Source organism: Sphaeramia orbicularis, chromosome 7, assembly GCF_902148855.1.
Source record: "Sphaeramia orbicularis chromosome 7, fSphaOr1.1, whole genome shotgun sequence".
In the NCBI taxonomy this organism is placed as follows: Eukaryota; Metazoa; Chordata; class Actinopteri; order Kurtiformes; family Apogonidae; genus Sphaeramia; species Sphaeramia orbicularis.
Window position 1 is genome coordinate 13,113,166 of NC_043963.1, and position 14,127 is coordinate 13,127,292.

The 14,127-nt window shown below is 36.0% G+C and overlaps 1 protein-coding gene across 1 annotated transcript in view; it reads left to right on the forward strand.

Annotated features, from left to right (window-relative positions):
* LOC115423192 (band 4.1-like protein 1) overlaps positions 1 to 14,127 on the forward strand; it is an 86,871-nt gene that overhangs the window by 71,311 nt on the left and 1,433 nt on the right. Inside the window, exons 15-20 of the mRNA XM_030139942.1 lie at positions 1,396 to 1,800; positions 5,594 to 5,815; positions 6,734 to 6,793; positions 6,993 to 7,076; positions 7,209 to 7,289; positions 13,521 to 13,637. Coding sequence (XP_029995802.1) covers positions 1,396 to 1,800; positions 5,594 to 5,815; positions 6,734 to 6,793; positions 6,993 to 7,076; positions 7,209 to 7,289; positions 13,521 to 13,637 — 969 coding nt within the window. The remainder of the gene's footprint in view (positions 1 to 1,395; positions 1,801 to 5,593; positions 5,816 to 6,733; positions 6,794 to 6,992; positions 7,077 to 7,208; positions 7,290 to 13,520; positions 13,638 to 14,127) is intronic.

A 14,127-nucleotide genomic window follows, 5' to 3' on the forward strand; every position in this document is an offset into this window, starting at 1 on the left:
ACAGTTTTGTTGAATATGGACTAAGGAGAAGGGCGTCCACCCACCAACCACCAACACTGTCGGGTCTTCACGGTTCAGCTGGGATTGGGGTAACTGTCAGAGTACCAAACCAAGCAGATACACCACAGATGAACATGAATTCACTGAAGGCATGATAAAAAATATCTGCATAACCCTCTGGGCTTCAAACATCCTGAGCCTTCAGAGAAACGATGGGTTTTTTGTTGCGCGAACAACCTGCAATAGCCCCATTTCAGTAAGTAAAACCAAGCATATGAGGTAACTGGTCCAGGCTCAAACTACTGTCCTGACTCGACTGGTAAAGAAAACAGTGGAAGAAACTATTTACAATAATATGACCTAAACTCTACAAGTACTTATAAAATACAACCTTTAGCTTTGTATGATACTGTGACCTGTACGAAGGGTCTATATGTAGTATTTCTATTTTCACATATTAAATAATGACCTAAAATTATCATTAGTGTTGAATAAAGAGTTGAAATGAATTTATTTACACCATGAGAAATAGGGATTGTGAACACTAGACGGAGTAGTGAGTTGGCCACATCATCTGCAGTACAATGAACTGACATTTTTGATATAAGATTTATTGTAAACACTCTAAAGGTGCTTTAAATTAGTTACTTTAAAGAGGCTACATGTAATATTTTACTTTAAATAATAAGAAATTACCTAAAATTACCATTGGAGTGTTTAGAATAAAGAGCTCTGAAGTTCTAAGAATGATGCCAGTGTACTGTGTTGTAGAGATATGAACTGAAGTTATTTCCAGTGATGGGTTTGGTTATGTGGCCATTAAAGGGAGCAGTGAGATATGATGAGAACCATTAAGAAACAACTTTAGTGCCGCTATTGTCAACACAAACTGCACAGAAAACGGCGGTAATTTGCGCTTTTACAGTTGCTGTTTTGTGTCTAAAAACAGAGCTAAGCTAACAGAGCTATAATATAAACTATCAGCTGATGTAGCATGTGAAGATTGTAAGACAGTGTTATTTTTATCAACTGTTAAAATAAGGATCTATTAGTTTTGAAGAAAACTTGATGACACCAGAATACGGTGTGTTGTGCTGAGTGCTAGTTTGAAAACATTTTTTTTTTTTTTTTTATAATAAAAATGACTTTTTTTTTTTTTAACCTAAATTATGAAATACTCAATTTCTGGTTAAGTTTATATATATATATATATATATATATATATATATATATATATATATATATTTCCTGAGAAAAAGACTTGGCACTTATTCTAGGAAAGTGATGATATAGCTCCTTTAAAGAACAATAAAGAAAAGAAAACCTTTCCTGCTGATTTTACTGTTCTAGTGTCTTATATAAAATCTCTGTTCGGTTTTTCTCGGTCTTCTACAGAGGGAACCATGGGAGAGACGTCTGGGCTCAGTCTCAGAGGATGACCAGGACCACGAGATCCTTTACCTGAAGGAAACCCACCTGGGCATCGAGCGGAAATGTTCCAGTATCACGGTGAGCTCGACATCGAGCCTGGAGGCAGAGGTGGATTTCACTGTCCTCACAGACCTGCAGACGGGGATGGAGGAGTTCTCCAGGGGAATGACTGAGCTGGGGGAGCGGGATCTGTCTCCTGATGGAGGTCTGTGCCTGGGTATCGACCTGCTCCAGCAGCAGGCCCCCCCAGAACCGCCGCTCCCTCCTTTAGTGGCAGCTCCTCTGTCAAGGGGGGCCATGAGCAGCCCCCCAGCCAAGCAAATCCAATCTGAGGAGGTCCGGCCTGAAGTCAAAAGGCCTGATGTGCAGGTAGGACCAAGTTCTGAGCCGATTGTTTAGACCGGGGCTGTCAAAGTCAATTTAGTTCAGAGGCCACATACAAGCCGCTGTGATGTCAACTGGGTTTGTGAAATAATAAGTGAAAAAAGTCAAATTACATGATGAAAATGTGTACATCTGCATGCAGTCCTTTTAAAATGTGAATAACATGAAGAGCCTGAAATTTGATTGCAATTTTAAAAATATTATGTTAGAGCTCATCATTTACTCGTGTACATTACAAGTTAGACACAGCAGATCTGCAAAGATGCAAATATATAGTATATATGCAGTAACAGGAATAATTTTAATATGATAAATAATATTAAAATTGCACTTCTTAAAGGATTTAAAGTTGTTCATGTTTACTATTGTCATAATCAGTAATAAGTCACTGAGGTGATTCAGTAAGGTGACTGCACTTATTCAGCTTATATGTTATGTTCACGTTATATTGCATCCCAAGAGAGTACGTTTTTTTTTTTCAATTTCTATTTATTCAAGTTTTATGATAACTTTATAAACAATAAACAAACAAAAATAAAAAACATTTGGTTAAAATTAGAATTACAATGATGCTACAAGACTGGTTTATGTAATGTATACTTGTGCAACATCACTAGCACACTGAGGTAGTACATAATGTTTGCACAATAGCATATCATATAGTAAAATAAAACACATAAGTATGTGAATCAAGAATGTTATTTCTTTACAATCAAAGTGAGAAGGAAGACAGAGAAAGCGAAACAAACCGTGACAGATATCCATCATGTTGTGTATTTAAGTCCAAATAATACTGCACTCCACAAAGTTCCAGTGGTTTCCTCCATTTCTACAGGAAAATACGTGTCCTTTTATTAATATAGTGTTCTAGTTTTACCAGAATCACAACTTCTGAGATCACTGATTTCCACACAGGAATGGAAGGGGGGGTCTTCTCCTGCCCATTTGACCATTATGGCTTTCCTTGCTAACATTAATCACATCCTCATTTTCTTTTAGAAAAGCAGGGACCTTCCCCAGCAGACATATCAGTGGTTTTACTGGTACCTGTTGATTTATTGCTGTACTAATATTTTAGCATACTGCCTTCCAAAACACCAAGAGAGTATGTTTAAATGCACAGTATTATTCTTCTACTCCAATTTTGACATTATCCTCATTTCATGCAATGTTAAAAGTACACTTAGTTCTCTTAAGACATTTCAGGTTGTTCATATTTGTTCAGGTTATTCCTGTTTTTTGTGAAAGGATAGTTTGTAAATGTTAATATGTTCACATTTGACGATTTCACAGTAAAACAAAGAGAAACTTGAAAAGCACTCGGATCACCACCAAAATTTAGTCATTTGGTCCTTGTGCCAGTATCAACATTTCCTGAAAATACCATCCAAATCCATCAATAACTTTTTGAGTTATTTGACAAGCAGTCAGAGAAACCCAGATGAAAACATAACCTCTGCTGTTTCTTGGTGGAGGTAATAAAAATTAGACTTGTTATTATGATGGTATTTTACTGGTCCAACCCACTTGAGATCAAACTGGTCTGTGTGTGGCTCCTGAACTAAAATGATTCTGACACCAATGACTGTTCATATTTTCAGTGTAATTTCATCCCACGGTCCAGATTGGACCCTTTGGCGGCAGCTTTTGGCCCACAGGTAGAATATTCAACACCCCTGGTTCAGACCCAGATGAAATCTCTGTTTTTGCTCTGTTCTATTTGTTAAAACAGGCGACAACTGTGCTATTTTGAGGCACAACAACTGCCTAAAAATATGCATATTCATCTGTTCTTTCTGCAGTGCAGCTCTGTAGAAATGAGAACAAAATCAAACCAATCTTTGCATCATACACTGATTTTTACTGCTCCAAACATTTTACCCCAGGGAACCACAGCTAAGAGTGTAAATTATAGGAAAATAGTTCAGACAGTGTTTCAGCAGGACTAGAAGAATAAACGGCCTTTCTTCGAACACTTCTATACCACCCTCTAAGTCTCAACCACTTTCCTAACAATGTGCGACAACAGCTGCCAAAGCGAACCACTGAGTTCATGAGTGTTCTTCAAGCACTCTCCAGTTTATTTGTGCAGTCGCCGGTCAGCATGAATAGGACCAAAGTGCACGAAAATAGAATAATTTCCACTGTGTTTAAGCGAAAAGAAGAAGAAAACACAACCCGGGTGTTTGTGGCAGGGTTTGATGTGTTTATTTGGGGAGAGTCCGCTGCGCCTTTTCTGTTGTGAGTATAGGACTTTGTCAACAAACAGTACAGCAGAAACATCCGGGGTGTGAAAGCTAAATATTTATTGAAGCTCCTGATTTACAAAAGAGCAGACAGAATGGAGTAAAAGGTCTGGCTCTAATGCAGTTGTAAACAGCCAAAGTATTTAATGATGGCGCTGTTTATCAGGCACCAGATGTTGGAAAACACTCAGTCTTTTCACATTCATGTTTTATTTTTACAATAAATGACAGCTCTGGCTCGTGCTCGTACTGTGGCTCATGCTTTTTATCTTTCTGAGCCTTTTGATTTTATTTTAACAGACTCTCAATGTCATCAAGCGCTTAATCCAGGGTCCCCGCTGGGTCTTAAAAAGTCTTAAAAGTCTTGAATTTGGGTGCTTCTATGAAACTGGGTTTATTTTGATACCAGGCACTTTTCCAGCTTTTTAGACCCAATAATAAAAGAGAAATTTAGACATATTTCCCCCCCAGGATGTACCTAATGATGACCTTAGATAAATGCAAAAAAAAAAATTATACACTTGCTCTGAGCCATCCCAAAATTAATGAATTTTTTAAAAATATTGGGGTCAAAAATACCAAAATTGGGACAGGAAAAGCTACCTAGGTGTCAGTGCATTTGATATGGAAAACACGACTCGAAATGGCCTTTCATACCGCTATAAATAAAGACATGGTGTTAAATTTGACGAACCTAGTGGTTTTTCTAATCCACACATGCAGGTCTTTCATGAATCTCAGTCTCATTCCAGGTTTCGCGCGTAACCCATTGTGTCCACTCGCGTTACATGCAGAACCTGCACATTTAAACACAAATAAATTGCGAATGATTTTGCAACAGCGGTCATTTTTGTGAAACACTCTGCCTTATATAATTAGTTTGATTCCTAAAATGTACCTGTGAGAGAATTAAAAATATATTCGAAAAAATGGTAGTGCGTAATTTTTGTGTCCTTTTGACCGTGTTACATGCAGACTTTTTGTATTAAAAATAATGTAAAACAAAATGAAAATATGTTTTATCTGAAAAATAGTTTGTCTTTTATCTCTGTAAATATTTATTTTTTAAAATAAACCCTAAGTGCTTCCAAACTTGCTTCATAACATTAGTTTACATCTGGTCTCGTTCTGAAATATCGATCTCATCCGCTATTACTTGATAACACAATTAAAATAAAATCGATCCAAAATTGATCAAATCGAATTATTTTACCCAGCCCTGGTTATTCATAGCTTTCCAGCCCCTGATTAGAAATGATCACAGAACATTCAGCCAAACGTGCAGCTGTTAGTCACCCGAAAAAGCTGACTTTGGGAACTTTAAGGGACAGGTCGCAAGTGAAAAGTAACCTTGGGGAAGTGCAAATTTAGTAATGGCTGTTGGAGAAAAGATCATTGTTGGACCTGGTTGACACAAGTGGAGGGAAACGGCATTAAATTCTGTTCTAAACAGTCTTAAAAAAGTCTTTATTGAACTTGTAGAAACCTGTAGGAACCCTGTCATCCTTAACTCGTATTTGGTTTCTTTCAAGCCCGTAGTCCCCAAAAAACCAAAGAGGTCGGTTCCGGTGTCCTCGTCCATCGACAGGGATCAGTTTCACAGAGATGGCGGTCGCGTGCCCAGCGTGACGCCGCTGAGCAGGGAGGCCAGCGACGTCATGCCCACGCCGACCGTGAGGAAGACGGACGTCCGGACGGAGACCCAGCCCAACGGGTCGGAGGTCACCACCACCATTGTGGAGTTCACAGATCAGGTCAATCAATATTAAACAGAACTCCAAACAAAACGGCAATAGAAAAAAAATTACTTTGAAAATCATTCCAATGGATCCTGCACTTTTTGTTTTAGAACTTCACCCACAAGGTCATAAATACAACAAAAGTGAACAAATATTAATAGATATGTGTCTTTTACATGTCAAAACATCCATTGCAATGTTTTGGAAAAAGACCAGCAGGCAGAGTATTTACGTACTGGGTGAAGCAAATGTTGACAACTTTTCCTTTGGAGAGACTGACGTACATATGAAAAGGAAGGCAGGATATGTTTGAAAAGATATGGAAACCTTAAGATATTTGTTAAAGGTGTTGACTTAGCAAATGACAATGAGGAGGAATAAGTATTCAGTTGTGTAAACCTTACAACAGGGTTAATGAGTTCAAATACCCGTAATTGTAACAGGGCATTAAATTGTGCACAAATGTTTATGGCTGAAAAGTTTGTGATGTGTATGTGTATTTATTTGTATTTTTTTTTGTTTGTTTGTTTTTTGTTTTTACTTGTAACACTTCTAATGTTGCAGTTAGGGAGGTACACGTCTACATGTGTTTATATTTACAAGTGTATGTGCTATATATAAAAGATGTTAATAAATATATTGTTAAAAAAATATATATATATGTAACTCTGAACATGAAATCCGTAACAGTCTTTCTTGGCTGTTTGGTGTAACAGTATATATTTAAACAACTTCAGAGATCTTTATTCGGACTATGCTAGTGATAATTATAGGTCATTTAATATTATAAAGTAGGAATACTATATATAATGCTTTAAATATATAAATTACAGAACATTTGCTTGCGGTGTCATATTTTCACAGTGTGATATTTCAGTATTTCTTCCATTACTGAAAATAAATTACATGGTGTTTTTTTTCTTTCTGCTTCAGGATCATGGTATCACGAGTCTGAGTGAGGTTTCATATTCTACGAGACAGAGTGTTTCCCCGGTGAGTAGGAACAGCAGGACCTCTCCAATTTTAACTCACTCTGCGTTAACTCTGGTCTCCAGGGTTAACACCTACTTACAAAGACTGAATACATGGATTTATTCAAGGGTTGTAACATCGAAAAAACCTGTGTTAATGTCTCTTAAATCCGTACGGGTGTGTGCATGTGTGTTTTTATGGAGTTGTTCTGCTTTTTCAGGTTCATATGAGCAGTTTCGGAAGAGAGTCGTCAGGGTCACCGATCCTGGAAAATGTTACCTCAGCAACCACTCATGTCACCAAGGTAATGACGCTGTAATTAAATTAACAATGCACGTCATTTATTACACAATTAAGGTACATTCTCCTGCGTAATCGCTCCGCTATTGTATCTGAATCAGATAAATGTGGCGCCTTCTTTAATGGTCTGTTGTAGACGGTGAAAGGAGGATATTCAGAGACCAGAATCGAGAAGAGGATCATTATCACAGGAGATGACGATGTGGACCAGGAACAGGTGAGACGAAGCACAAGCACAGATTAAGAGCCTGTACACACGACAACCAAATTATGTCAATACGCAGAAGTTTAATATCATTTCGGCCTTTTGTCAAAATGACATGGGTGTTGTTGGTGCCCTGAAACAGTATTTTTGGAGAACGGGTCCCAGAGCGGAAAAATCTCACAACACCGCCCTCGTGTCGCCATGTGGATAGGCTAAACGCCACTTTTTGGAAACAGTGACGCCGTAGTACCATGTGGGCAGAGGGAGAAAACTTATTAGCGCTACTATAACAAAACCTGGTAATGCTGCATCAACGCAACGATCAGCGGAGCATAAACAGATACACGCGTCAGATACTTTTAAATCCACCACGGTGTCCTGCTAGGAGGGTGACCCGGACCCTGTATTCTTCTGTGATCTTAGTGTTTTCTGTGCCACATATAGGTGTGACATACGTATTACACCGCTTTAACCCAGTTTTCCCATTTTCCATCTGGACACTGATATATTTCTTGAAATGATACGTGTATGGATGCCAAACTTTTAGAATCCATAAAAGAAAAATACCATGGGCGTTGTCGTCCGGATGTAGCCTAAGAGAATAAATTTGATAATACACGGTTCTCACGGGGTCTTAGAAAGACTTAAAAGTCTTGAATTTGCAAATCGGCATTTAATATTTTAAAAAAAAGTATTTTAAAAGGTAAGGCAAGGCAAATTTATTTATATAGCACCATTCATACACAAGGCAATTCAAAGTGCTTTACAAAGGCATAAAATTACATTAAAATAAACAAGAGAAGAGTGCAGAAAAGATAAAAATAAAGAAGGAAATTAAAACAAATAAGGAACAGTTAAAACAAAAGCTAAAAACAGTCTTGATTGACTGATTGATGTATTTATTTGGAATATGAAAGCCAAAACAGAAGAAACTAAATAAACAAAACACTTTGACATAAGACATATAATACATATTTGAAAAGGAGTGAGAAGAAGTATAACTGATAAACTCCCACCCCTTCTCCTTATATAATTAATAACAATAATAGCCTTCCTAGTCTAAGCGTATCTATACAATATACTATAATATGACTGATACTTATTATTAAATAATTTGGTTTCTGGCCTTATATTATTCTGAACCAGAAGCACTCGGAGAGCGCAGACCTCCGCCAAGGCTGATCAGTGGGCCCCCCCCGTGGGCCCCCCTCACCCCCGATCACCCCCAAAAGTTAATCATTTCTTCCTTATCCCATTTCCAACAAACCCTGAAAATTTCATCAAAATCTGTCCATAACTTTTTGAGTTATGTTGCACACTAACGGACAGACAAACAAACCCTGGCAAAAACATAACCTCCTTGGCGGAGGTAATAAATAAAATATGATTTACAGAAACACATAATACAATAACACAAATATATACACATGTACACACACACACAAATATATATATATACAAACCACATACTTGTCCATCTTTATAACCCCCAGTGATACCCAACACCTTTTAAATTCTTTCATGCTTGGACATTGCTTTAACTCTATATTGAATCTGTTCCACAGTCTCGCCCCACTGACTGAAACACAAAAATGCTTCCTAGTTGTGCGTATTAAGTGAATTTTAAACTTAATTTTCCCCCTTAAATTATACCCCTCCCCCCATGAATACTGAATAATTTCTGTATATTTATTGGTAACATATTTTTAACTTTGTACGTTATTTGAGCTCTTTGATAATCCACAATGTCTGTAAAATTCGAGTAATTTTGACTGTAAGAATAATGACTTTGTTAGTTCCTGGTAGCCAACGTTGTGAATGATCCTCATTGCTCTTTTTGAATGATAGTTAGTGGCCAAAGTGAGGTCTTGTAGTTGTTGCCCCAGATTTCCACACAGTGTTGTAAATGCAGTGAGACTAAGGAACAGTTGATTAAAATTAAGAATTTAATGTTAAATCAATCAAGACAGTTAAAATGGTGAGTTGCAGGGCAGGCATTAGAGCTGAAAAAACTAGTCTAATCAAAAGCAGCTGTAAACAAATGAGTGTTTAACCTTGATTTAAAAGAACAGAGAGTTTCAGCAGACCTGCAGTTTCCTGGTAGTTTGTTCCAGATGTGGATGATAAGGTATTAAATTTGGTCTGATAGGTACTAAGTTATGCTGCCATAAACTTGTTCACTGTATTGTTTTTAAATGTGCCTGGGAAATGTCCAAACATTACAGAGTAATGTTAGTCTACTCCTTTCCAACCCATCAATTTATATTGAAATTAGGAACAAATTATCGCTAACTTTGCATCCCCCGGTGAGAAATGACACAAAAGGTCAGAATCAAAGCATTGGAGTAAATTAAGAGTCACAACTTTTTGCCAGTATGGCTGTGAAATGAGCATTAAAGTCTGTTCTAAGTAGTCTTAAATATACCTGTTGGAACCCTGCAATATTACAGTATATGCACAAAAGTTAAAATGGCTGATTTTACTATTGAGTGAGAATCGAAGAAACTGTGTAAATAAAATGCGTTGAAAGGACATCTGAAGTCTACCCACATTAAGGTCTAAAACAAGACAAGTCTGTTTTCAGAGCTCACTAATCTAATTTAATGCACATGTGAACACACTCAATAAGATCTAATCATTAGAACATATGCACAAACACAAACTCCTCCAACTGCATTCTATTAAATCATACGTCTGTGCACGGTGAATTAAAGGAAAACATTTCCAATGCCAGCCTCTTCAACTCAAGATGATCACATATGCCATGTTTTAAGCTGTAGATGAGCTTCTTTATGTGCATATGGAGCAGAAAAATCAGATTGTATATGATCACTGAAGACACCTTTCAGTATATGTTAAACCCAACAGGACACATGATGGTTATTTGTTGCCAGAACAAGACAAATATTTGAGAAATCTAGAGGTTGAACATAAAACGGTTACTAACAAGTGGTGCCAGGCACAACAAACCCCACCCCTCGCACATATTGTAGCTTATTTTAGCTTCGACCCAGCTGATGTCAACATATCAATTGCCTCTATATATGTGCCAAGTCTGAAGTAAACTGAAACAAAATTGATGTTTTTATTGATGTGAAATTTCGTCCATTATAAGTAAATAGGAGAAAAAAAATAATAAAATATTTTAACTTTGACCTACTTTTCCCAAAATGTAATCACATCTATTTTGGGTCACTGACAACCTATAAATCAAATTTGGTATGAATTCAACCAATAGTTTTGCTGCTACAGACATTTGAAATTTCACCCATTATAAGTAAATGTGTGTGTATGTGTGTGTGTGTGTGTGTGGGGGGGATTTTAAAAATTCATTAAAAAAAATTTAACTTTGACCTACTGTTCCCAAAATGTAATGAGATCTATTCTGGGTCACTGACAATCTATAAACCCAATTTGGTATGAATTCAACCAATAGTTTTACTGCTAGAGTGTTAATAAACAAACAAAGAAACAAACCGAACCAAAAACAATACCCCTTGCCTTCCCTTCAGGGGGCGGGGTAATAATAATTATTTGTTGAGTAAAATTTAATAAAAACAAATCTCTTCAGCATTTTGTTAGTCTAGAAGGAAATATAAGCAAAATTAACCCTAAAGAGTAAATTAAAAAGGTCAAGTGCAATATTTAGCTCAGTATATCATTATGTTCTATTTATATTAGCATTATGTATTCAGCCTCCTGTAAAGAAGGAAACACTTGCATTTGTTTGTATTTAACAGATATAATTGCACAAACCTGCAATTAGGGATGTAACAATTACCGGTATAACAATAAACTGCGGTAAAATTGTCAACTGTTAGTATTACCGTTGAAATTCTAATTATCATGATAACCGTGTTTGATTACCGCACTTTTCCGGAGAAACCACCTATGTAAAGCTATGCTTTTATGTCAAATATTTTAGTAAAGTTTTAATTTATTACAATTTTAAGTTTATATACCTAATGTTTGGAACCAATATTCACTTTCAAAGTCTTTGAAAAGGTTCGTTAAGCATCTCTGTGTTATTTATGCAATAAATTATATACATTTTTCAAATTGGATTTTATATATTTTTTGTGTTTTCTGTCCTTTTGTGTTGAAATAGTTGGTTAAAGTGAAAAAAATAATAGGCAGATGATATAAATGAAGTTGTGCTGAAAAAAAAAAAAAAGATACCAAACATGGGTATAGTAAACATTTGTTTATGTAGTATATAATGGTAAAATCAAAAGTACTGAAAATGGCCAAAATAGGCTCAGACCACTAAGGGTTAATACTTGAATGTTTCTGCAAACAGAAAGTGCATTGTGCCAATTTTTGTGTTTTTTTCCAAATACAACTTGGTTGAATTATTTTAGTGTGTGTATCAGTACTTTTTCAACATTTTGAGCACAATTTCAACAATACCACAATAATAATGATAACCGTGATAATTTTGGTCACAATAACCGTGATATGAAATTTTCATATCGTCACATTCCTACCTGCAATATTTTTATATATAAACATTTAAATGATGTGTAATCTGCATTCATTTATTTGTTTATTTTTTCCCAAAGAAAGATGAAAATCTAAATGATATCTAAACAATTCAATGGAAACAGTCCAAAAGGTTTAAAATACACTTAACAAGTCGGTGTTTCCTACTGGTGTACATGAAGTCACTCCAAACTTTAACCGTAATGTTCTGAAGATAATAATTGTCTTCTATGAGCGCACACGTACAATGTTCAGATGTAATTACAACATTTCACATATACGTTCTCATGTGTCCTACTGGGTTTAACATATCCACAGAGGTGTCCTGAGTGATCATATGCGATCAGATCTGATTTTTCTGTTCCATATGAAGCTCATCTGTAGTTTAAAACGTGGCGTATGTGATCAGCTGTAGTTACACAGGCTGGCACTGAAATATTTACCTTGTAAATTTAATTCACCGTGCACAGATGTATGATTTAATACGATGCAGTCGGAGGCGCTTTATTGACACAGATGCAGCTGAGTCTATTAACCGGAGGACCACGTGTGTTCGAATGATTAGACCTTATTGAGTGTGTTTGCATGTGCATTAGATTAGATGAGTAAACTCTGATTATATTGACATAAATATTGCACTTCACCTTTTAATTCAGTCTTAAAGGTTAATTTTCCTTATATTTCCTTCTAGACCTACAAAATGCTTCAGAGATTTGTTGTTACTAAATTTTACTCAACATTGAATTGTTATTAATAACTGTTTTACATGTTCAGCCGCTAGATTTGTGAAGTATTTGTCTTGTTCTGGCAACAAATAACCATGTGTCCTGTTGGATTTAACATATACTGAAAGGTGTCTTCAGTAGGGGTGTAAGAAAATATCGGTTCTGCAATATATCGCAATGTTTCATTTCACAATACTGTATCGATATTTTCAGGTATTTATTCAAATGCAGATATTGTAGAGGTTCATATTTGTTTTTCTTTTTTGTTTATATTTTATTCATTATTATTTAACACTTGTCTACTCTAATGTTAGTTCCTGTGTTGGAATTGTACTAAAATAATGTTATGAACAGGATCTTAAACTGTAATGTCTGTAAAACATCATTTAAGTTTGAACACAGGAACATTTTGTGATATAACATTAGATCCTGTTCTGATCAAATAAAATGTATTTAGTATTCGTGCATGTTTCTTCTGCAATTCAATTCTTCAAGGAAATAATCATTAAAAAAAAAAAAAAAAAAAAAAAATCGCCTTTTTAACAGTATCATGATATATCGTGATATATCGTATCATATCACCAGATTCCTGCCAATACACACTCTTAGTCTTCAGTGGTCATATGCAATCTGATGCATATGATCTGACAATTATGTGTAATATTTGTCTTAAAAAGTTATGAATCAAACAGTAGTGGACTGTCCATCTGTGACCTCACCCATTATAGGATGAATTTGTATTTTCTGTTTTACTTTTGTTAGTGTGACCATGGAGTTGGCATTGAATTTCACTCTAAAGCTGTTCTAAAAAGAGCTTTCTATTTTCCAGTGCATTTCTCTGTCCACTTCAGACTCATTTCGGATTCTTTTACAGTCTCACTTGTTCAGTAAAGATCTGTTTTATATCTTTTCATTACAGCTCATCTGACTAACCCATGTTCATTTAACGTTAAATACTCTTCGTCGTCTAAGAAACCATTTAGGGTTAGAATCCTTTTTTTCTGTGAGTGTAAAGGCTGTGTTTTGTTGCTCTCAGGCTCTGGCTATAGCGATACAGGAGGCCAAGCAGCAGCATCCGGACATGCAGGTGACCAAGGCGGTGGTCGTCAGAGAAACGGAGTCGTCCACTGAGGAGCGACACGGAGCGTCAGAGGTAAACGTGACATCTGTACTCCAAATGAGGGAAAAGGAAACACAGGAAATACACTGTTCTGTAGTGTTTTATTAGTCAGTGTGCAGCGGAAAAAGGACAGATTGGACTAAGAACGATCTTTAATCAGTTCGCTAAAGTCATCACAGACTCTATCAGTCGAGCACAGATCAGTAGATTAATACTAACGTTATCTCAGGTTAAACAGAAAAGTAAATGCATGAAAACAAACCGACCCTTTTTAGGTGATTTTTAACCATATGGACTTTAACCCACTTTTACAGATTTTACCTGATTTCACATCATTTAACTTAACCTAATGAATTTACACTTATTTTATTATTATCTTACTATTATCTTATTTACACACATATTTCAACAAGCTAACATTTAGCATTAGGTCAGCCATAACCCATACATTTGAGTATAGTTTTTGTAATTGTTGAAAAGTCTTAGTCATAAGTTTGGCTTAAGAAAACCTGCAGTTACCCTG